The 25,299-nt window shown below is 33.2% G+C and overlaps 1 protein-coding gene across 13 annotated transcripts; it reads right to left on the reverse strand.

Moving 5' to 3' along the window:
• Nucleotides 1–12,686: 12,686 nt before the first annotated feature.
• On the reverse strand, nucleotides 12,687–17,507 carry LOC136235937 (uncharacterized). 13 transcript variants are annotated; one of them, XR_010691980.1, is made up of 9 exons: nucleotides 17,316–17,507; nucleotides 17,159–17,209; nucleotides 15,790–15,936; nucleotides 15,275–15,334; nucleotides 15,089–15,167; nucleotides 14,848–14,974; nucleotides 14,442–14,717; nucleotides 13,185–13,292; nucleotides 12,687–13,093 (listed from the first exon to the last, which is right to left on the reverse strand). XR_010691980.1 is itself a non-coding variant. In XM_066026029.1 (7 exons), exons 3-7 carry the CDS (start codon nucleotides 15,821–15,823, stop codon nucleotides 14,658–14,660), a joined length of 360 nt encoding a protein of 119 aa, XP_065882101.1. In that variant the 5' UTR covers nucleotides 15,824–15,936; nucleotides 17,159–17,206; nucleotides 17,325–17,507; the 3' UTR covers nucleotides 14,224–14,657. The 13 variants fall into 13 exon arrangements, 5 of the variants coding, with proteins under 5 accessions (XP_065882101.1, XP_065882100.1, XP_065882098.1 ...); XM_066026029.1 differs by lacking the exons at nucleotides 12,687–13,093; nucleotides 13,185–13,292 and having other exon boundaries at nucleotides 14,224–14,717; nucleotides 17,159–17,206; nucleotides 17,325–17,507; XM_066026028.1 differs by lacking the exons at nucleotides 12,687–13,093; nucleotides 13,185–13,292 and having other exon boundaries at nucleotides 14,224–14,717; nucleotides 17,325–17,507.
• Between the last annotated feature and the right edge of the window lie 7,792 nt (nucleotides 17,508–25,299).

Below are 25,299 nucleotides of genomic sequence, written 5' to 3' on the forward strand. Positions count from 1 at the left end.
TTTTCTTTTCAACTATGGTCCTTTGTATTGTTTCTTTTGTCTTGCACTTAATCTCAATGTTACTATATTCGATACGTGGTTGGTAATAAAAAAAATTATTCACTTATTGTGTGCCACAAGTTCTCCAAATCTTTGTTCGTAATATTAACGTGTACGTGACACATCAAGAACAATACAAAAACAATCTCGTTTCTAATAGTTGACATGAAGCACGAATGCCCAAATAGAAACCCTCAAAATTCATAAGAACTATGGTAATTTGAAACTCGCAATTTTATTAATAATAATATGTCTCCTTATAATGATAACAAACATTTAAATAGGCAAACTACTAAATTAGAATCATAAAATGAATAGGAAATTAGAATCCTAAGTCTGAGAAATGTGTCTTCATTAGATAACCTAAGGAAACTAAGGAAACTATGTGATATTACTTGTATCATTTAGATGAACAAAAGGTAATTGTATTTAAGCATGTTGTCTTTCTAGAGAAAGAGTTTCTCTTATAAAAAACTAAGCACGTAATGTGATTGAACTTGGGGAAGTTCAAGAACAAAATGAGGAACATTCTAAAATTGTAGTGGAGATAGTGGGAGCTCAACTTGTTATCTGGTCAGCGAAATAGGAGGCACATGTGCCTCGTAGGTCTATTAGGACTCATTAACTCCTAAAAATATATGGACTTTTGGTAGGAAATGATGGCACGCCATTCATAGATGATGAGCCTACAAACTATATGGGCATTCTTAACAGTCTAGACTCTAATAAATGGTTAGACGCCATGAATTCTAAAATGGACTCCATCTACCAAAACTAAGTTTGGACCTTGGTGGATCCACGTGACATAATTGTTCATAGAGGGTACTGACGGGTCTTTAAGAAGAAGACCGACATGGATAGGAATATTCATACATATAAGGCACGACTAGTAGCAAAACGATATCGTCAAATACAAGATGTTGACGATGATGAAACCTTATCTCTAATAACTAAGTCAAAGTACATTAGAATTATGCTTGCTATTGCCACTTATCATAATTATGAAATTTGGCAAATGGATGTGAAAACAACTTTCCTTAACGGAAATTTGCTTAAGGATGTATATATATATGATGCATCATAAATGTTTCAAGGAGTTAGAACAAATGTTTTAATTAAACCGTAAAAGACTACAGTTTCGAGCAGAACTTTGACGATTTGTGAACATAAGAAGATTAGTGGGAGTGTTGTATCCCTAGTGTTATGCAAATTAGTGAAGGTTCAGTTGTCTAATATACATACATTGACAAAGTGCTAAAATCGTTTTTGCACTAGACCTAATGTCCATTTTCTTTGTGTATGACGAGTCAATTCAAGCCAATTCATGTGATGGTCACTAGATTGCTATCAAGAACATCCGTAAGTACTTGAGAAGGATTAAAGATATGTTCCGAGTATATGGAAGTGGCGATCTAAAAGTTCAAGACTTTTCAAATTCCAGTTATGAGACAAATAAAGATGAATACATGGTTTATTCTAGATGAAGGTACGGTTAGCTGGAAGAGTTCCAAGCATGGAATCATAGTCGACTATACGACTGAATCAAAGTATATAGTAGCTTTAGAAGCGACTAAAGAGGAAGTTTGGGGTAAAAGTTCATTACTGAACTAGGCGTGTTACTTGACATTGTTAATATGATTAGCCATGGAGTTGTTGCACAAGATAAGGACCCGCAGTCTCATAATACGTCCAAATACTACCTCAAACATTATCATCTCATTTAGGAGATAATAACTAGAGTAGATGTGAGAATTAAAAAAGTACCGACCCAAGAAAAGATAATAGACCATTTGACAAAGGTCTTATCCCAAAAGGTTCATGATAGCCATCCCAACGTCTATGAGATTAGTTTAGGGGTGGGGACTCCCTAAAACCCCCGGGGATCTGAACCGACGGATGCGGGGAAATACCGAATTTTTTTTGGATGTGGGCTGGGGTGGGGGAATTTTACCACCGAATTGTAACTTTGGACAAAGGAAAGGGTTACTACCTCCGAACCATGGGGTCCCCGCCACGCCTCCAAAATATCCCTGTAGGGATCCCTGAAAATCCCGACGGGATCCTAGAAAATTCCATGAACTATATAGTTATATTTTTTATAAATATTACAAATTATTATCATAATATTTGAATATTATTATATTAAAAACAAAAAGGAAGCGTAACTAAAATTTCCAAAGCTACTAATTAGTGTTTATCAGCATTACTAATTAAGCTAACTAAATATTAGAATACAAAGCTACTGCTTAGTTATTAGAAAATCGAAAAAAAATTGAGAATTAGAAAATATAAAATAAAAGCTAACCTAAAACTTAATTGAACCTAATAGCACTAAGAAACAACATGAAGATGTGAGAAAAATAGAGGAATATCCAATAGAGAAGAATATGAGTTAAACAATGTTGATTAAAAGGGGAATTTGGAGTTCTTCCATCTCTGCTGCTGTTCAACAGATATGAATCTTGTCATCTGACAAGTTCGGTTTTGTCTTGTCAAGTAATCACTCTAGAGAATGCATTCTAGCTGAGATGGGAGCTTTTCAAGAAAATCTCAGTCTTCAGCTAGCCGAGATCATTAGTATCAAAGAAACTTTAAGTTGGATTAAGATGCATCGCCCCAGTGAAGTGAGTAAATTCAAATTCAGTCGGATTATCTCGTCATAGCCAAGACAATTCAAACGGGTTTAGAAGGTCTTTTGTATTTAGTTGATATTATTTCTGGTTGTATTCATTTATTACAAGATTTGGAGCTATGTTCTATCTCTTTTATTAAGCGTTCAACGAATTCTGTGTCTGTTCAGGATGAGTGGACATATTCACTACCATTTCTTAGCAATATTCTTTCATGTGCTTTAAATTAATAAAAATTGGTTGAAAAAATTAAAAACTAAAATAAATTTTACTGCTTGCTTCAAATTTACATATTAACGTTAGTAATAACCAACAATACATTATTTTTTAGTTCACTAAGCTGTACATTTAGCCACACATAATATAGTTGTGGAAGATGCTCCAGTAGATTTCAAATTTTCCAAAAGGTATGCTAATATAATATTACAATCATAGTATTGTAATAAAATTAAAGTATTTAATTTACTCAAACTAAATTATTGGCGTCATAATATTGTAACTATAAATTTAAAATCTAAAAATATCTATTATTGAGAGTGATCATCCAAGCACTATGAATTTATTTTAATCCGTCCCCTCACATTAACTGAAATATAAATTCAAGAGTTTAGATTTGTCTTATTAATATATATCTATATTATATAAAATAGCGGAAGCAGAGCGAATTTATAAGAAGGTGTTTTAGAGGCTTTTTGACTTAGTTGGCACCGTAGTAAAAAAGAATAAATGAGTTAATAAGTTTTAATTATCTCTATATCATGAATACTATATTATTTTTTTTATTAAAGATTGGTTAGCGAGGAAGGGTACGTGGCGAACATCCCAGCTATGCTGGCACCCCCACCACAGACCCAAAAAAGCCCCGAACCAAATTTATTAAAAGAGTAAATAAATGTCATAATACAAAAAGATTAAAGAATAAAATGAAGCCAAATATCATGAATACTATATTAACACATTATTTATTGTCAATTACTAGTCCATTAATTAAAGTAATAAAAGAAAACAAGAGTTACAGGAAGATGAAAAAACACAAAGTGAAGGAAATCCAAAAGTCCCAAATAAACCTCAATATAAAGCATGATATATAGTATTTCATCATTATATTCATTAGCCACCGAAAATCAAATAAATCCTCGATCTTTAATTTTGATTATGTATTAGTTTTGTTCTTAATCTTATAATTGTGTTCTTACTTCAAATAATATAGTCTTATGATTTTGTTCTTACTTCATTGTGATATTCAGATTTATTTAGAAGCGCTCCATTGATAAACTGTATTAATAACATTTTTTTCAAGAATTTAGAGAATTTAGACTCTGATATCTCCAATTGAACAAATCAGATGAAATAGAAGAGACATAGCCAACTCAAATCGGGAAAAGCAAATGCGTCACAAATTACAAGAAATCGTAATGTTTCCGAAGGTAGTTATTTGATTTTTTTATATGTAGTAGTTATTTTATTCTCAATTGCGTTGTTCCACACCGCTCGCTACATTATTTATGTTTTTTTTATTTGTCTTTTTTTTTCAAAACGACTAAATAAAGATTTTGTATATTTTCATTCCTTTTAGTATAAGTGCTAGGTGTAATCGTTTCGATTGTTAATTCTAACTAAAATTTGGATTTTCGGCTTTATATTAACTCAATTGTTTGGTTTAATTAGAGTTAGATTAATTTTCCAAATCCAGAACCTGGTGAAGTCCACTGATTTTTTCAATTTGGGGTTTATCTAATTCATATGGATTGAATTTTTTCATATTTATGTCTTTTTTGGTACGAATAGATATAAAGTTTCTCACATTAGTTGTTTATTGAAGTTGGAGACATATTAATAAAAATAATTAAAGATATATTGAAATATTATACTTACAATGAAATTTATTTAAATTATAAATAATGTGTTGCCATGATTACTATTGTATGTTTTTTTCTCATTTTTAATTGAAGAAAATAATTAAATATGTATTAAACCATTATACTTACAATGAAATTTATTTAAATTATAAATAATGTTTTGTCATGTACCATCCACACTAATACAATCACAAACACCTTTTGAACGCATCTATGGAAAAAGGATGATATGCACAATCTAAAAACCTTCGGATGCCTAGCATACGCCTCGACTCTGCACAGGCACAAGACAAAGTTCACTGATAGAGCAACCATATGTGTTTTCCTGGGATATAGGAACGACACGAAAGGATTTAAATTGTTAAACCTTAACACTAACACTGTTTTTTTCTCTAGGCATGTGAAGTTCTTTGAACAACATTTCCCTTTTTCAGACACAGACAAAGGGGTGGATGCATCATTCTGCAATGAGGATGAACTAGAACTATTACACAAAATGATACCAGAAGATGAGGATGACGAGGAGGTCATACAACCACATTCAAACGATGCTCAGCCAAATGAGACACAGACAACAGATCCACAAACCGATGCACAGGCAAACAATGGCAATAACACAGTTGTTTCACATGCAGAAGAAACACAAACACACAGCAGGCCAACCAGAACAAGGAAACTGCCTACATACCTCAAAGACTACCATATAGCCTTACTGCAAGCGCATCCATTGCCAAAATTCGCCAACTCTCCGCACTCCCTCGACAAAGCATCTCTATTACAACAACCTTTCCTCACCGAAACAGACTTTTTCCATCAACATCGCCTATCATATGGAGCCTGCATCATACAAAGCAAAGTTAGACACCAACTGGATATAGGGAATGAATGACGAATTAGTGGCATTAGAATCAAACCATACTTGGGAGTTGGTACCCTTACCTGAAGGAAAGAAGCCCATTGGTTGCCGGTGGGTGTACAAAATCAAGCACAAGGCTGATGGGAGCATCGCCAGGTTGAAAGCACGGCTTGTGGCAAAATTTACCACAATTAGAACATCGCTTACAATAGCGGTGGCAAAGAAATGAAGCATACAACAGTTGGATATCGATAACGCTTACCTTCACGGGGAGCTCCATTAGGAAGTATACATGACCTTGCCCCCTGGCATGACAGGAACTTCACCCAACCAAGTATACCGGCTCAACAAGTCACTCTATGGTCTCCGGCAGGCCGGTAGACAGTGGAATGCGAAATTGACCTCCACGATATGGGCCATGGACTTTGTTTAATCCAATGCAGACCCCTCCTTGTTCATCCGAAAGGTACAACACTCTTTCATTGCCTTGCTCATCTATGTCGACGATGTAATCATTGCAGGCAACAATGATGATGCCATCGCCACAGCAAAACACCACCTCCATCGTTCCTTCAGTATCAAAGATCTCGGCAACATCCACTATTTCCTTGGCTTTGAATTTACTCGAAGCTCAAAGGGCCCGCACATGCCACAGAGGAAATATGTATTAGAACTTCTCCAAGATACGACCTTTTTAGACAGCAAACCAGCATTTTCCCCGGCTCTACCACACCACAAACCTAGCATGCAAGCTACCCCCTTGACCAACATTACAGTATACAGACAAATAATCGGCAAACTACTCTACTTAACCCACACAAGACCCGACATTTCTTACATAGTTAACCAACTTTCTCAAAATCTCATTGAACCCAACACAGATGATCAACAAGGGTACACAGGGTTTTGCGTTACCTGAAAGGAACTGTTGGCCTCGGACTCTGGTTTCCCGCGAACAATGTTTTACAGCTATAGGCCTTCAGCGACTCGGACTGGGGAACATGCACCGAGACCAGAAGGTCCATCACCGGTTATGTGGTATTTTTAGGGTCCGCAATCATCTCTTGGAGATCTAAGAAGCAGAACACCGTGTCACGCTCCTCCTCTGAGGCCGAATTTCACTGGCTCAAGCTTTTAGTCACCGATCTCAGTGCGCCGCCGCAAACGGCAGCTCTCCTCTTCTGAGACAACACCTCCGCCATGCACATCGCCCAGAATCCCGTCTTTCACGAACGGACGAAGCATATAGACATAGACTATTATGTGGTTCGAGAAAGGGTGCAAACCAGACTCCTACGGCTGATGCCGATCTCCTCTGCCATGCAACTGGCTGACCTCTTCACCAAAGCACAACACTCTCCTCAGCTTCTTTTTCTGGTTAGCAAACTAGGCTTGCTTAATATTTACCAAGCCTAGTTTGAGGAAGGGTGAGAAGATCAACACCATGAATAGCAATCTCTAAGAGCTATTTTTCTGGGAAAAGAGAAAGGAAGAACCCGAAGAGAGAAAGAAAGAGATGAGGGCAAAGCAAGAATCTCAAGTACAAATGAGTAAAGAACCTAAGCCACTTAGGCTTCTTATTGACCGAAAGACACTCTTGGACTACCAAGGGTATTTCGGTCATTTGACACAATCAAGGACATTTCTGTCCAAACACAGTATATTCTGGAAGCTTGAGAGTATATCCTATGTTGCACCACCATTCATCATAAAACCCTAAAATCAAAGCACGAGATTTCTCCAAGTGTCTTAGTCCTTTTGTCCTTTTATTTTCCTTAATGTAATTGCATTTCTTGTAGGGCAAACCTATGAACAATATAAATATGTAAGTTTTAAGGTCTTTAATTTTTAATGAGAATCAAATAGTAAAAGTGATTTCCTTTTACCTCATTCACCTTTTCATAGGCAATTTAAAGTCGGTTCTTAAACCTGTTCTTTCATCTTTATTTAGGCAGAGCCATCGGAATTATTTTTCTGTATGTTTTTAAATTTTTTCAATCATACATCTTAAACCTGTTCTTTCATCTTTATTTAGTCAAGAACTTGAAATTAATAATGATGTTTACAATCTTCCACTTTCACTTTTCGATGTTTAAATGATGATGGACATAATTGTTGGATGAACAATTAATATTTGTTAATAGAACAATTATGAGAGAAACGATGAAGAAAGAAAGTAGAGAATGATGAAGAAATTAATAATGAATCTATATTCCAGTAATTGAAAGAATGAATTAATACAAAAGAATATTAATGAAGAAGATCATCATCTTTCTCCAAAGTTTTAATTGAAAAGAAACGTAAAGGAAAAGCACGTATGGTCAGTTGATCAATAAGGGGCTTGGATTAAGGGAAGCATATTGAAGAAGGTCATCATCTTTCTCCAAAGCAGCAGCAATATCTTGAGATAAATACAACCATGCCTCTACTCCTTTCCCATTCCTTGTATCATTCAGATTTCCTGCATTATAAAACGTTGCTTCTTCTGAATCAAGCATGGTGCATACAGATATCCATATTGGTTTCCCCCATCCAAAATCTGAATGATTATACAAACCAAAATTACACCAACTACTTAAGGTAAAAACTTCCATCCCATCATCAGGAAACCTGCTACCCATCTCTTTCAGCTCTTTAAACAGCTTCCAAAATCCACCTTCTTCTGCATCCTGCATAAACTCGCTGTCTAATTTCCTAATTACATTCCTTAGTTTGTAGACTAAGCTACTAAATTGGCTTTCCTCCTCCGTGCATATTGCTTTAGAAGGCCATACACAGTTCCCGAGTGAGCAATCAGGAATAGGTGGCATTGCTTTTCTCCTCATATTTACAGCATGTGAGATTGCAATGGTCTTTGCATTTAAAGCAGCCTTGAGACTTCTACTTATGATTGCAGAAACAACCTCCACACGAGAAGGGTTTTCCACACCCCCATTTAATAAAGATGCTTCAGACTTAAGTTTAGCAATAGCTGATTCATCAAACACAAGCCTTCTCACAGCAACCTTTTGTTTTCTGGCGAACCTAGACCATAAAGATGGAAAGAGTGCCTCTTTTGGGAAAGGTTCATAGAGAGGAAATTGGAAGGGGGAATCAAGATATGGATATGTGATTTCATTAGTATTTGAAGAGGAAGCCCAAGCTTTTATAAAGGAAGCCAAACTAGTACCATCAAGGACCATGTGGGAAACAGTAAGGCCAAGGGCTAAGCCTCCACAAGGAAATGTAGTTTCTTGAATCATTATAAGAAATGCTCCAATTGGATTAATATTGAAAAGGGAAGCATCAGGGACTAATTGTTTCAAAATTGAGAGATCAGGTTGGATGAGGTATTCAGACATAGGAATGTTAGCTCTAGCCTCAGTGTAATATGCTCCTTCATCATTACAATCAATGGAAAGATAGTCTTTGATCTTTCCAGCAAGTGGGTAGAATTGAGAAAGTGTTTTGGATAAGGAATGCTTTAGCATAAATGATCTTTGGGAAATGTTGGTTGTGTTAGTTTTGGGATAGAAAAGGGCAGTAGAAAAGTAGACAGGAGGCATAAATTGATCAAAAAGAGAGACATTGTATGTTTTGAGATGAGAGGGTGTTGATGAAGAAGGTTTGATGCATGTCTTGGAAATGATTTCAACATCCATTTTTCTGTTTCTGTTTTTGTTTGCTTTCAATTCAGAACTGAGCTAAAGTTGATTACTGGATATCCATTACTTGAGAATTAATTATATATATAGGTAACCAAAGAATAATCCAAATCTATTAAATTATTCAACAACGATGGTCAAGTCCTCAAATGCATTCGCGCTTATTAGTTAAATAATATAATATCATGTCATAAAACATTGACTAGCTTAACTTTGATATAATTAGAAAAATATTCTTTCCATTTTAATCACATGCTACTATGTATATATTTTAATGCAAGTGTAGCATCTATGTTGTTTCTTAATTTTGTTGAAAATGGAGGACTTAATTGAATAAAAAAATCATTAGAACAAAAACTTTTATTGTTTTTAACACATAGGATACTCTTACTTAGCTCAGACGGTGTAATTGATGAAATTCATATGACTTACCATTAACAATTCATGAGCCCCTATTTATAGTGTTAATATGTCGGTATCCAAACCAATAATCACCACAATAATATATTGTGGTGGAACAATATTAACCACAAAAAGATAGTGAGTTTTCTAGATATAAAACTCTCTTTTAAATTCCAGAAAATTCATAGTCGGTGGTGTCCTTCAATACTCCCCCGACTTATAATACCTCGTACGTGCTAGTCATTCCAAGTGAATTTTCTTAAATTTTCTTCCTCAACCTTCTTGCACTCCTTGCTTGAAGACGCTTCTCAATATATCGTAGGTTTATTTATGATAGCTTCTTCAACCACTTGCATTTTCTTAGCAAAAACGGCATGCTCATGGTTCCCTTCAACAATATCAAGCTTTTCCACTCTGTTGGGATTGTGATAATGTCTTTGCTGGTCTACCTCGATCTACGTCACCTTGACGTATGATTACAATATCTCTTCACTTTTTGTTGTTGGTTCTCTAACCAATATTGACAAGTCTTTCCTAACTTAAACAATTATGTCAAGCTCTTGACTAGAGCTTCTCAGAGCATCACACTAGTGGAAAAAGGTTTGTATCGGCTATTTAGGACTATTTGCGTCAACCATTGGCTGATGCAAAAGCCCTCGATGCAATCGGCTTGTAAGCACATTGCTTACTTTTTTTCGAAGTAACATTTCCATCTTCAGCCATGTCCTCCTTATGCTTCTCTTTCTATGATCCATGCATCTTGGGCATCTCTATTAGCCTATGATTTAGTGAGACACTAGTCATCTTTTGCAGCAAAAAAAAATATATAAACATCCACATAGTTATATTTGGAATTTGTCCGATAAAAATACAATCCAAGTTAATAAAAATAATTTAAATAAAAAAATATAAAATAAAAATAAAAAAATTTATTGAATGAGTCAAAACAAGCAATAATGTTATAATAATGTGAATAATATTAAAAAAAATAAATACGTTTAAAAATTAGAAAGATAATTTTATGAACATGAAATATATACAAAAGCTCAACTTTTTATGAAAAGTCCAGCTTTTGGTAAAAAAAAGCTCCAAAACAATATAGTTTGTATAAAATCTTAAACCCTAATGTTGTAGCCTCGTTCTGTTTAAATTTTAGGATAAATTTCAAATAAAACCCTTGTAGTTTTACTGATTTTAAGATAAAGGACTGTGATTTACTTTTTTTCAAGTAAGGACTGATGTTTTCAACTTTAGGTAAGGACTTTTTTTATTAATACTATTAAAATCACCATTGACGACTTCAAAAATGATATATTTTAAGAACTACTAATATTCTAAGCAACTTTAATTCTTCAACTTTTTTATTTTGAGATTATTTAGATGATGTTTGGTAAAGAGAGAGAAAATTCTAAAAAAAGATGATTTTCGAAAATCCAAAATGTAGTTCCATAGCAAATGTGACATTGAACAACTTTAATTCTTGAAAATTTTTATTTTCATGTCGTTAAAGATGGTTTTAATAGCTTTAATCCAAAAGATCATTGTTTTATTAAAACTGTGAAACCTCAATCCTCGTTTTGACAAAAAGTAAACCATAATTCTTTATGTGAAAATTAATGAAACCACATGGTTTTATTTGAAATTTACCCTAAATTTTATAACACATAGAAGTTCCGTTGACATATCCTAATATAAGCAATCAAGAAATGTTTTGGTGGAAATATTGTGTTAGTGAGTAAAACTATTTTACACTTTTAAGTATGTTTGTTTGCAAATTGGACTACGGTAACTGCAATGTAAATAGAAGTATGATCAACCTTGTTGAGGGCATAAATTGCAACAAACTAAACAAACTATCCATAAAAAAAAAATTTAAAAAACTGAAATAAATTAAACTATCCAAGTGGAACGAATACAAGTAATGAATGACATATTAAGTTCATTAAAATGCATTACCACTATAGATTAATGAATATAGATTAAGTGTATTAATTATTTTTTTGCAATTTTGTTTTTAAATTTGAGATTGAGATTGAGTTAGCTCATCTTATATTAATCTCTGCCACACTCTCATATGCAAATGCTTCTTGGGTTTGCAGCGTGTATAATATAGGCTCATCTCGCCATATATTTTTAATTCCACAAATTAATGAGTTTTCCAAGAATTTCAGTTTCCTTGCACCATGTGTTTTGATCTCCTTAGAGCATCTCCAATAGAGGTTGCTTCAAAAAGTGTCAAAACTTAACACATCATACTAAAATATATTATTTTATTAATTTAATAATCCACATCATTCTTAGCAACCTTTGTTTAAAAATGCATCAATAGTAAGCAATTTTAAAAGTTGCCACAATTACCCCATAAATTATTACTTAATATATAATTTATTTTAATTATAAATACTGTCAATCAATAGTGAAATGAGAGAGACTCATCAGAAATGTGCACCAATAGTAAGTAAATCACTTTTTTAATATTAAAAAAAGTTTGGCAACCTTGAAACAATGTTGTCAAAAATTGGCAACCTTCTTGACAACAATCATCACTACAATAGTAGGCACTACAAGAAAATCGCGAATTACCAGCGGAAATTCCGTCGGTAAGGTACCAAATTCCGTCGAAAATTCATATTTCCGACGGATTTCCAGCGGACTCAATCCGCTGGAAAAAGGGCCGCTGCTCCCGCACACCGACCACGATTTCTGTCCGCTGGAAATATATTCCGTCCTATTTTCGGTCGGAGAATTCCATCGGTATTTTTGAACAGCGACCGATTTATTCCAACGGATTTCCGTCGGTGAAAAATAATTACTACGGATATTTGCCAGCGGATTCCGTCGGAAATATCATAATTCTAAATTATTTTAAATTAAATTAAAATTATACTATTTTATTTATTTTTCAATTATATTTTTTATCTAACTAGAAAATATTGGAATAAATTATAAAAGTGAACAATAAACTTGCCAAACCAAATATTTATATATAAAATTAAATAACATTCAGTTGTAATTAACATAAAACTATTCGATCGAGATAAACCATACGGAAAAACTATATATGTCCGAATTAGATAAAACTATATATCTAGATAAAACCATCCATCCTATGTTAAATCATTCTCATCTAGCTCATCTCTGTCTATAGATCTACCCGGATTGGATGATGAATGTTGTGCTTGGCTCTCACGTATCTCGGCCATCTCCAACTCAAACCGCACTATAACATTCTGCAAAGATCCTAACTGCTCTCTCATTTGCACCTCCATGTCATTTTTCTTCTTCATAACATTCTCAATCATTTGAGGAGTGACACCAATATGAAGCTGACGAGAACCGTGATCCTCTTCTTGCATTCCCTCACCATGTCGCTGTTAACTATCAGCAAGTGTTTGCACTATCTTATGCAACATATAACTGTGACTGCAAATGAGAATGCGGGTCAGAAGATGATGATGATGAAGTAGATGCGCCTAGTGTGTTTGGTGTAGATGAACACTGAGATGTAGCTGACCCGAAGTACCTACAAGCAGCATCACTCAATCCATATAGTCTCTGCTTTTTACTATGTCCACCAACAACATCATAATAAGTCTTTAATAAATCTTTTGCTCTGTCTCCTTCACTCTGAGCACTGAGAGCCACTGCACGGACATATTCTTCCTAAATATTTATGAATTTCTTGTTAGTAAATCATATTGATTATAAAATAATTAACTCAAAAAAGTTTATAAGATGAAATTTTGTTAATTACCCCGACAACTTGAGCACGAGGATCGGACCAAGAAGTACCGGCGTGGCGCTTCGTGTGAGTGAATGCAAATAATTCATGTGCAGTCGGTACACGACCAAGTAGTTTTGTCTGTAAAAAATTAAAAAGAATGACAAAACCTGCATTTTAATTTCAAGCTTAAACATAATGAGAAAAAGATGAACTGTACAGAAATGCATATTATTTTTTTTTAGTAAAAAGTTTAGGTAAGGGTAGGTCTACCCACTCCCAAGGTCAGGGCAAACCACAGACCTCGATGAGGATTTACAGTGGAATTTACAGATTACCTACCAAAGAAATGCATATTATTAAACATGCACAGCAATGCATATTATTAAACATGGACATTATTAACTCCTTGTACCATTCTGAACACCAAATCCATGCACAACTATACCATTTTGTAATTGCAAAGTATTTATTCCAATGACTTTATTTATATTCCAATGACTAAGCAATAGGTAGCAAGAATCAGTTGCAACAGAATCTTTTTAACTTGTCAAGTTATCAGCATTGCCACTTTTATGTATATTTATTTGGTTGACACATCTATTATTCTTAGATGAATAATACTATGTTATTATTATTCTTAGATGAATAATACTCAGAGATTTTGGATTTATTTACACCACTTCCAATCCTTACCCACTTTCTAATTCCACCGAACACTTATAACCTCTTGCACTTCCTACTTTTCTGCCTCATTTGTCTAATCCAAACCCACTTTCAGTTAACAACTCTATTTTCTCCAACCCATTGGCCCCTTCTAATCAAAAGTTATGTTCATCTCCATCCAAATGACTCCTCAAAACTATCACATTTGGAAAATTAACATTATGGCCATTCTTCGGGCTATGAAGAGCATGTTACGGGGAAGTCCCACCTCCTAATCGCCTCAAATGTAACAATGTAAAAACAAGCATATTACTTTTAATTGCCAAGATAGAAGTAAAAAATCCAATCCTACAAGTCAACCAATGGCAAGAGATGACGGAACAGAGAAAACATGCCAAAAGTATAGTAAGAAAGCATAATTTTTTTAGTAAGTTATCCATATTAGAACCAACTAATAAGTGTCCTCGCTAATATGGTAAGAAAACATGCCATAAATGCTAACTAATTGTCACATCAGCAATATAGTGAGCAATTCAAAAGAATAAGTCAGCAATTCAATAATCATATCTAATGGGTGAACAATTCAAACAAAACTAAAATAGAAAAAGAAAGACTCTTATCAACCGCTCCAAAGTTTCAGAATGTGATCGATCCTCCAGTATGTGTGGCTTGAGCAGGTTGTGATATATCTCCCTTCCGCCTATTTATTCTATTTTGCATACACTTTCTTTTATACTCTGGAGAGTTCCATGCAGTAGTCCATGCTTTCCATACATCATCACTTAGGAACTTGAACGCATCTCAGAAAAAAAAAATCAGAATATCTCTTTCGAATCCGCTTTATAAAAGCATTGACACTTGGTTACTATTGTATCTATTGTTGTCCCAAGTGCATTGTTTCTGCATAAACAAATTAAGTATAATCAGTTGCACTCACTTAAGTAATAATAAAGAGAAAATTCCATATTAGCATATTACAACACAACTCAAAGAATATAAGGGATAAACAAAGTAAAGAAGACACAAATACTTGAAACTCTTTCCAGTACAGTTGTACAACATTCGGAGGAACGGTCTTAAAACAATATCCCAATGGATGAGGATGCATCATAACACTATCTTTAATATGCTGTGATGCTTTATGCGAAGGTTGCAAGCTGAAAGATGAAAAATCAAACACTTTGTATTAACATCTTGATCTAATTACAACATAATCGGATTCAAACACTCGCAACTAGACAAAACAACCCATTGTTGTCTATTTCACTCACTTGCCTCCCGCATCAACTCGCACCAAAAAAATTCCCCCATCCCTTGCTCCTCTCGGATCTCCAACTCTCGCATCAAATCCTTTTATATGTAAGTTTATAACTATTAAAGACTTATTTGAATAATGTTAAGCATAAAAGAAGAGAATAAAATTGCATAAAACAATGATATAGAAATAATGATGGTACCTTGATCTTGAACATTTACTTCATTGTTTTCTGGGCCTTTATGCAAATTATGTCTTTCATCTAGATATAGAAGCACAATCAATAAACTTTATATAGAGCATTAAAGATCAAGCATAATAACAGATTCTCAATCCAACATAAGGAATCTGAAGTAAACAACATGGAAATCGAAATTCTCAATCCTTCTGACTATAAATGTAAGTCACAAATTCCTTTTACTATCACTCAACTTGAAAAAACTTTGCTAATAACAGAAAATAAGCATGACTAGCCAAAGCAACTCACGAAGATAGCAAAAAGATGGCAAAGGATTGTTGCCTTAAGAAGAAAGGAATTTCTTTTCCTAAGGTCAGCAGCAACAAAAGTGAAGGTTGTAGCTCATCGGGAAATTTTGTTATTTACACAAAAGATAATAAGCATTTTGTCATTCCCTTGAAATATATCAGCAATAACATAATCAAACAGCTATTCAAAATGTCTAAAGAATCATTTGGGTTGCCAAGTGAAGGTCTTACATGGTGTCTTCATGGAGTATGTGGTTACACTCATCAAAAAAGGTCTAGTAAAGACATGGAAAAAGTTTTGCTTATGTCCATGGAACCAAGTTGTTGCTCACTGTATGTTGGTTTCTATCAAGGACAAATAGCTCACCAATTTCCTGTCTATGGCCATTGAAGCAGTTCAGTTTTGTAAATATTTCTTAATATTGTAAATTAATCTATGTCATATTAAGTCAAATTCAGCTTTTGAACTTTTATTTTAAGTCGTATGGAGGACTTCTCTAATAGTGATAAAGGCTTAATACAACAAAACAGAAATGTGAGGGTCTAATAAAGTGAAATCAAGAAGTTCAGAACCAAATGCCTTTCCAAGAGTATAAGCTAATAAAACAGTAATGATTAGTGGAACACAATTCGCTAGCACACCAGGAAGAGAATAACAACTGAACACAGAAACCCGAATTAGGTTCCAACAATTCATTGCATAATAGGAAGTAAACAAATGACAATTAATTCCTATATCTACTGAAAATAATTTAGAATGTAAAATTATAGAGATACATACATAAATAACATAAATACAATCTAACTTGAAAGTGACATCTTATAATTTTTTGCACATTTCTTTGTTTCTACCTCATCTCCTTCCAATACTAACCATTTACTTAAGCAGGGAAAATGAATATCATGCAAAATTGATGTTAAAACATAGTATCCAAAGAGGTTTCATCATTAGAGACTTCAATTCATTCCCATAATGAGTGATAATCTCTCCAAATGCACAAATATGTAGCATCAATTAATTATTCAAATGTTGAACTACCTAAATGTGATAGTAGCAGAGTAGAAATTTGTTAATCTTTTTTTAAAGCAACTATAACTCAAAGCAATCCTTGAAACCATGGTAAATCATAGTGACTAAACTGTATATATATGCAACAGAGACAGATCACACAGTTAAAGCCACACTCTTGAGTTTTACTATATACAAAAGAAACCTTGAAACCATTCAACAAACTGCATCGCCTCATTCACTTAATTACTAAAATGGATTCACCTTTTAATGCACTCAAACAAATTACAATTATTGCCAAAAAAAAGTACCGAGTACATTTATCCCTTTGTTAGGTAACACAAACAAAACTTATTCCTTTTCTCTCTCTCTCTCTCTGTTTGCACAGAAATTCTGAATAACAGTCAGAAAATAGAAAACTATTGATCTGCTTCCAATGAAATCCTAATAGGGTTTTACTAATACCTTGAAATCAAACATAAAAATGTAAAAAATGTGAATCTCTAAACCCTAAATCCCAAATTAAGGGGGAAATCCTTAAACCCATCCAAAATCAAAGAAAACTCAGTCAAAATTAAGAAGTTCACTGACCTAAATTAAAGCAAAATCCAAGGCTTGTGTAGAGAAATCTAGGTCGAACTGCTGCCATTAAAAAAACAATGGGTCAAAAAGAGAAATATCAAACTAAACATGATTGGAGCAAAATACAACTCTTATTAATGAGTAATATAAAGGGGTGAGGGTTTACCTGGGTTACCTGTTGAATGAAAAACCTAGAGACAAATAGAAAGGGTTGGCTGGTGTTTAAGTCAGAAAGAGGAAACGGTTGACAGCTGCTGTATTCTCCATTAAAGAGGAGAGGTTTGAGAGAGAAAGAGGAAAGGGCGGGTGAAAGATCGTACACTACATTTGAGAGGGAAAAGAAAGGGAAATGAAAAGGCATATGAAAAAAAAGGGGGAGAACGATTTCCCATTCCCACTAATCCAAAATCAATAAATTATTCTAAAATAATAATAAATAAAAATAAATATTTTATTATTATTCATACCGACGGAATTCTGCCGGTATGTAAAATTATGCGCCGGTAATTTTACTAGCGGATATTCATACCAACGAATCCGCTATTGAGCTTAATATTCACCAACGATTTTTCAGTTCCGCCCCAGATCCGCCGGTGATCTGCAGCGCAATCGATTCCGCTGCTATTCCACCGGTAATCAGCAGCGGATTCAAGTCCGCCGGTAATTTCCGCTAGTAATTTGCGATTTTTTTGTAGTAGGCACTCTTTAAAATTTGTCATACCAAATGTCACATCAATTGGCACTCTTTTCAGCATCCTCTATTGGAGATGCTTGCCACTTTTCAGTTTGTGGTTAATAAAGTAAAGAAGTTTAAGTTTACTCCTTGAGAGTTTGACATTTAATTTTTCCGCAAAAAAGGTAGTGTTGAATTCTCTCTAACATCTCAACACTTGTCTCTTCAACAATCCGTCCTTTGATTCCTATTGACACCAACTCGCTCTTTAATATATTCCTATGATTATCTTCACGAATTGGACACGTTTTGATTTCACGGTTTCGTATGACAGTTTACGTTAACAGATCCCGAATCATTTCGGGACTAAGGCATTATTGTTGTTGTTTATCTTCATGAATTGTTGTAATAGATAGCAGTGCCCAATGTGCCTTTAAGCCTGGGTCTCAATAACCTATAACTATAAGGTCTTAGTTAATCTTAGTGGCAACACTATGCCATTTTCCCTTTCATATGACACAAGATACATGATAGACATTTATTTTCGTGTCGTTTGAATTTTTTCGTGACATTATTTTAACATTATGTCATTTGAAGGCGTAATTAAAAATGCGCTCAATTCTCAGATGACGTTACGATTATAGTCATCTGTCATCTCAAAAAAATGCGATTTTGATGGAAAAGTCACTTAACCATCAGACGACACTACGTATAAATGACTGTCATTGTTATACGGAAAAAAAAAGCGACAACCAAATATTAGAAAAGCAGGGAAGCAAAAATTTCCCAAAATTTTAACGCGCTGAATCTTTTAGACGGGATATAAAAGGCAAAGTGAAAACCTAATTTCTCATTTTGTCTGTCCATTTCTCTAGAATCCATCTCACTTTGCTCCCTCCATCTCTATCTCCATCTCCATCTCTGGAATCTGGAATCATATCTACCTCTCCAGCATCTCTAGATGTCTTCTTCTCCGACTATTCTCAAATCCATTTAGTAAGTATTGTTGGGCTTTATCTTTTCTATCTTACTAATTCCTCTTTTCCGTCTCTTTCTCTCACTCTCTCAAATCTTGTTGATAACTGTTGTTACTCCAACTCTATTAATAGGTGCCACGAGGAATCGCTATCGTTTCCCTAGTTTTTGATTTAGTGTTTTCTGTTCACTTTATAAAACCGAGCTTTCTTATCACCTCTTTCATGGACGTAAGAATTGTTTGTTAAGGTTTATGATCTTATATGCAGTGGAGGCTCGACCATCTGTGGTGCTCCACTGGATCTGCGTGATCCTCCTCGCCTTCTAGAAATAGAAGAAGCAGAATGTCATTTTCAAGAAGGCGAGTATGATAAATAAGCTCTAGTAAGTATAATCAAGTATACTACATGCAATAATATATAAATAAGTGTCAATTTTAAATATCAATATGAACCTAATTTTTTGACACTATTTCGTCTATAAGTTGATTCATTTTATTTTCGAAAAATAGTATTCTGATTCAAATCTACTCAGTGATTTTGTCAGAGTTTATACACACAATACTTCGTCGTATATTTTGTCCGCGTTTCCTACAATTAATAATGTGTCGGTGATGGTGTAAGTAAGAACTTCACAAATCACCAGCTAAAAATGGGTCAACAACACCTACATACAATATCGACATTGTTTTGTCGGTGATAACACCGACCAAGGAAAATACCCTGTCATAATGGGTTACCTAGGATGTCAATGCTGACACATCGATTTTCGTCGGTGTATCACCAACACATTTTTTGTTATCACAACAGAATTTAGCATTGGTGTTAGCATTTTTTTCTTGTAGTACCCATGGGCCAAATCCAATGATATGAGGACTGTCTTTATAAATAGCACTTACAAGTGCTTTTTTTATGTGGGATACATTTCACTCTCTTAACACAATGAGACATAAATATGGGTTTTAAATCACTCCATTGGTTTGTTGGGTAGCCGTTGCAGCAAATAACGTTGTAAAATTGTTGTTGCATGAAGTGATAAAGAATAAAGTTACCAAACACAATAATATGGGATGAGATGAGTGGAGGATGAGCTTGCTCTCTTTAAGATGTTCGTGACTGCACGAAAATGTGCTAGCAAACTAGCAGTCGATCACTACCAGGATAAAATAACTAGTAAATCAACAACAAGTACAATACTGATTTGCACGCATCAAAATTGCTCAATGGAATAACTACAACTCAATTTCAATTCACTACTTAATTTTGAAAAAGAACATAGTGAGAAGAAGACCAGAGGAAGAATATGTTTTTTTGCTTCCCAAAAGTTACGTTGATGCAGTTTTGGATGAGAAGATGTAAAGAGAAGAATCAAGAAGGTTTGAATAAAATGTGAAAGAGTAGTTCTGATCATGGACCAGTTAAAACTGCTTCAAAAAAACAGTTGTAGTTAAAAATCAATTTTAGTCATACGTTACCGAAATTTTGAAAAGATTGTTTTGACCATTATTTAATTGTCACACCGAACCTTCCAAAAAGCAATCACGTCTAAGATATTTTAATGTGTTACTAGCTAACACAGTTACAAACAAAGCATATTAAAATTCTAACAACTAAGTTTATCATATACAAGTTAATCGTAATTTTATTTTCAACAATCGTTTGCTACTAATATACTTACAAATAATTAATCAAAAATATACAAAATTGGTTCAGTTTCTCGATAAACTTGTTTAGAAGGTCTGATGTGACAATTAAATAACAATCAACCTAGATTTTTCGAAAAATTTATAAAGTATGACTAAAATTGATCGTACTAAGAAAATGTTGGTGCTAAATTTGCATAATTTCCTATGTTTGGGCTAAATCTGCACTTCTCAAAAAAAACCGTTAGGATCAAGTTTTTGATATTTATCTCATTAATTAATTAAAATGAATTTTCAAGAAATTGTAAGAAAATATACTTAAAACCAAACCCAATCTGGTTGTCACGATGGTGACACGTGTATAGTGATTAAACAATCATATATGTTCTCACCCTTTACAAAAGTGATACCCAATAATGTGATAACAACAACAACAAAGCCTTAGTCCCGAAACGATTCGGGGTCGGCTAATATGAACCATATCACTCTCGATCCTCAATAAACTCATATCACTCTCGATCACCCTTTTCCAAGTTTGTTTAGGTCTTCCCTACCTCTGATCCCTACATCCATTTGCCACTCTTCAGTCCTCCTAACCGGCGCATCAAGTGCTTTTCGTCTTACATGGTCAAACCACCTTAGTCGGTTTTCTCTCATTTTATTCTCAATAGATGTAACCCCTACTTTTGTCCTAATTTTTTCATTACTTACTCGATCCTTTCTCGTATGACCTCACATCCATCTCAACATACGCATCTCCACCATCGACGATGTGTATGTTGAGATGGATATGTGGTCATACGACAAAGGATCGGGTAAATAATGAATGAGGCTAACCTCAATAGAGAATCACTCAATTAGCTAATTAGTTTGGACCTTTTTCACCTCTAGAGTTTTAAAAGTGAACTAAAGCATTCCAAAATTGCAATTATAAAGCCCAACAAATAAAACCATCAACCGATTATGCATAAAGAGGAAATTAGAGTAAAATCAGATTTGAATTTGTTTTTACGATGAATAAAAGTGGTTTTATTTTTTTATTAAAAACTCATATTTTTATTTTATTTTAAGGAAAGATTTAGTAGTTATTCTGAATTTTTTAAATTGATGTTTTCAGTTTTAATATATGAATTTGACATTTTAAAATTTTTATTTTAGATTATGAACATACATAACTAATCCAATCATAACTATTATCTAACTTACCTATATATAACTTTAAGTAAACAGCCCTTTCCTCATAGTTACATTTTAAACAAATTCCATTTACTAAAGTAGAAATCGGTGCTTCATGTTTATTTTCTAATTTATTATTCAAATATATACTAGTTTTCAAATTGTCCTTTGCTTGGCTTCCTTTCAATGATAGAGGTTGGATCTATAAGCAACAGTGGATAATATAATATAATATAATATAATATAATATAATATGGTATCTAGGGATGTTTATTAAAATATTAAAACAAACTTATCAAAAATTTGAGACCCGCAAAAATTTCAGCCAAATTTATTATTGGTATTCAAATATATAAAAAATGGATGCTTTCTATATTTACTTTGTTTTAACAAAGTAAGTTTTACTTTATTTTTTCTACCATTGGATGAGCTTACTTTGTCAAAGTTTATCACCATCCAATGGTGGAAAAAACAAAATAAGGCTTACTTTGCAAAAAAAAAACAAAGTAAGCATAGCCTAACCCTAAATAATGATATATGACTTGTTAATAAGAACATTTAATTTTTAACATTAATATATATATATATAATTAAATATAAATGATATACATTTTTTTACATAGATATATTTTTTTTATTTAAATGAATTCTATAAATCAAGTTTAGAAGAATATTTTCCTACTAAATAAAATATCAAGAAGAATATTTTCCTACTAAATAAAATATCATTTTCTGTTGCTTTATCAATATAAATAAAATGACAAATTTCATAATATCTTCCATAATAGCACCCATTCTAATAAACCATCATACTAAGCATATCAGTATACTTTCCGACGTAGCAAAAACAAAGCAAAACTATTTCGTAACTAACAGTTGATTAGACACGTAATAAAAAGATTTAGAATTCTTAAGAACTTTGGTAATTCGAAATTCACAAATTCATTAATAATAATAATATGTTTTAATACAAGGTAAGCAAGGTTTTATTATTGAAGCTATAAGCATATACAAGGAAGAACTTTGATACTTGTTACAGGGAGAAGATCGAACAACAAGAAAGAGAGAAAGAGAAAGTCTTTTGGTTTCCTTTCTTGGAAACATGGAGAAGATAAGAAGATCAGCTAATCACTCAAGTACAAAGCCTTCCAACTAATATAAGCGTAACAAGTTAACTCCTCATATGTCCAATGGCATTTGAGTCTTTCCACAGCCTCTAGGGGCAGACTCGTCTTTTCACTAAAATGGTATATTCGAGAAGAAGTCCATCAGCTTACAATAACACCAACCACACCCAATCCTTACTCAAGAGCATCAGCACCATTCATCACAAGGGTTGTGATCAAATGGTTATTATTAGGACACTTGTTCTTTCCTTTTTCTTACCCATTAAGTTTACTTGATCAGCACACCTAAAATTAAGATATAAATGTAATAGTTAGTATTTTATTTTCCTTAATGAGAAAGTTATGAAAAATTAAATCTCACCTCATTCATTTTCATAAATAGGTAAAGGAAATCCTAAAGGCAACATGAATCTGAACTAGAAAAGGAAACAAGAATTCTAATTGGCGACTGAATCTGAAAGAAACAAGCACAAGTTACAAAATGCCTAAAAACGTAAAATTGCATAATTATGGGTCTTAGGGGCCGAATTTGGCTAAAAAGGTCCGAATTTTGGGCCTATTTCCATGCAAAAGAGAATATGAAATTGCAAAAACTCAAAAGTTCGCAATTTGATAGAATTTATTGATTTGCCACTAGATCATGATTCTCCAAAAACTGAATTATGTCTTCTGAGTACATGCCACATCTCCTAGGGTTATCAAATGCATTTAACCTAATGACTAGGATGATATCACATTCATTATTATAGCTAAAACGCATGCGTCGTCATTGCATTTAACCTAATGACTAGGATGAAATTTATATGTACAACTGTAAACGGATTATGATCATTAGTCTCCAATAAATTTAAAATTATTGATATACAGAATTTCTTGTTCATTTGAGTATGTTTCATTATTCAGGTAAAAACTAGAAATTCATGCGGAGAAGAAGGCAAATAGTGACATTTATGTTTAAAAAAATTGCCATCTAAACAACAATAACAAGACATTAAAATAAACGAATCTGTCATCTGAAAATAAATCCATTGACATGATTGATTAAGACCTATGCCATCTGAAACAAGCTACAACTACAGAAATTATTATAAAAATTATCATCGCGAATACCAATATGCCAATTTTCCATATATCTACTTGACATTTTTAATTATTAGTATGTCATGTGATGACATTAAAGGTGACGGTAATAATAAATAAGTTGTCATCGTAAGTAATATGACAGTGCCTTCACATGACAGAACTCAACTGTCGTCTCAAGGTGCATCAGACGGCAGCAAGCCCCGTGAAAGATTTATATCTTGCAGGATGACGGTTTTTAACCGTTATATGAGAGGCTATTTGGCGTAGTGTAAACTAGTTGAATTTAGGATACTTTTCAAATTAGACATAAAAAGCACAATACGTGATATTCACGTCACAATTAGTTTACATTTTTTGTCTTTTATTACAACTTCTACTTTTTTTACTCACACCATGTTCACATGGATTTTATTACAACTTGTTGCTTGTGTTTAGGACACATGTGACATTCACTGCCACTTAGTTCAAACCTTTTTATATTAAAAAAATTTATTTGTTTGCGAAAACCAACTTGAGACCTGTTTATATTAAAAAAATTTGTTTGTTTGCGAAAACCAACTGTATTCCCAACATTTATATTTAAATTTAACTGTATTTAATTTGTTGTCAAACAATACCTTTTTCTTTCCTAATTTAATTTTTTTTTATTTTTCGATGTTCAGAGGCTCAATAAGTTATGTTTTGTGCTTTTATTACAAGTTGTTACTTGTTTTTGGATACATGTGACATTCACCGTCAGTTAGTTCAAACCTTTTTTTATTAAAAAATTTTGTTTGTTTGCGAAAACCAACTTCAGACCTTTTATATTAAAAAAAAGTTGTTTGTTTGTGAAAACCAACTGAAGGTAATAGAAGAAGGTAATGGTAATTAAACAGTCTTTGAATCCGCCTTGTAAGCTCGCAATTAACGATTTAGTTGCCAACTTTTATATTTAAATTTAATTTGCTGATTTATTTTTTTCTTTTTCGATGTTCACATGCTCAATAATTTTAGAGGAATTTACAAGGAAATTCAAGTTTAAAATCTTATATACAACTTTGTCAATAATTTAATTGAATTATGTAAAATCCAAAAGTACAATGGCAGTTAAAAAAAACACCTTCTCTAATTTTGTCGGCTTCCTTTCTGATTAAAGAATAGAAAATTAATTTGACATTTCTAAAATAAAAGTTACTACTTTTGATATGTTGAGAATTAAATTACCAAAATTGAGAAAACAATAAATATTATATCATTTATGATTTTCAGGTAAACAACCCATTAATTTTGTCTTTTGCTTTTATTACAAGTTGTTGCTTGTTTTTGGACACATGTGACATTCACATGCCAGTTAATTCAGCTTTTTTTATATTAAAAATTTTGGTTTATTTGCGAAAACCAACCGTGTTGCCAACATTTATATTTATATTTAATTATATTTAATTTTTTACCAGGCAATACTTTTTTCTTTGGTGATTTAATTTTTTTCTTTTTC

Source organism: Euphorbia lathyris, chromosome 7, assembly GCF_963576675.1.
Source record: "Euphorbia lathyris chromosome 7, ddEupLath1.1, whole genome shotgun sequence".
NCBI lineage: Eukaryota > Viridiplantae > Streptophyta > Magnoliopsida > Malpighiales > Euphorbiaceae > Euphorbia > Euphorbia lathyris.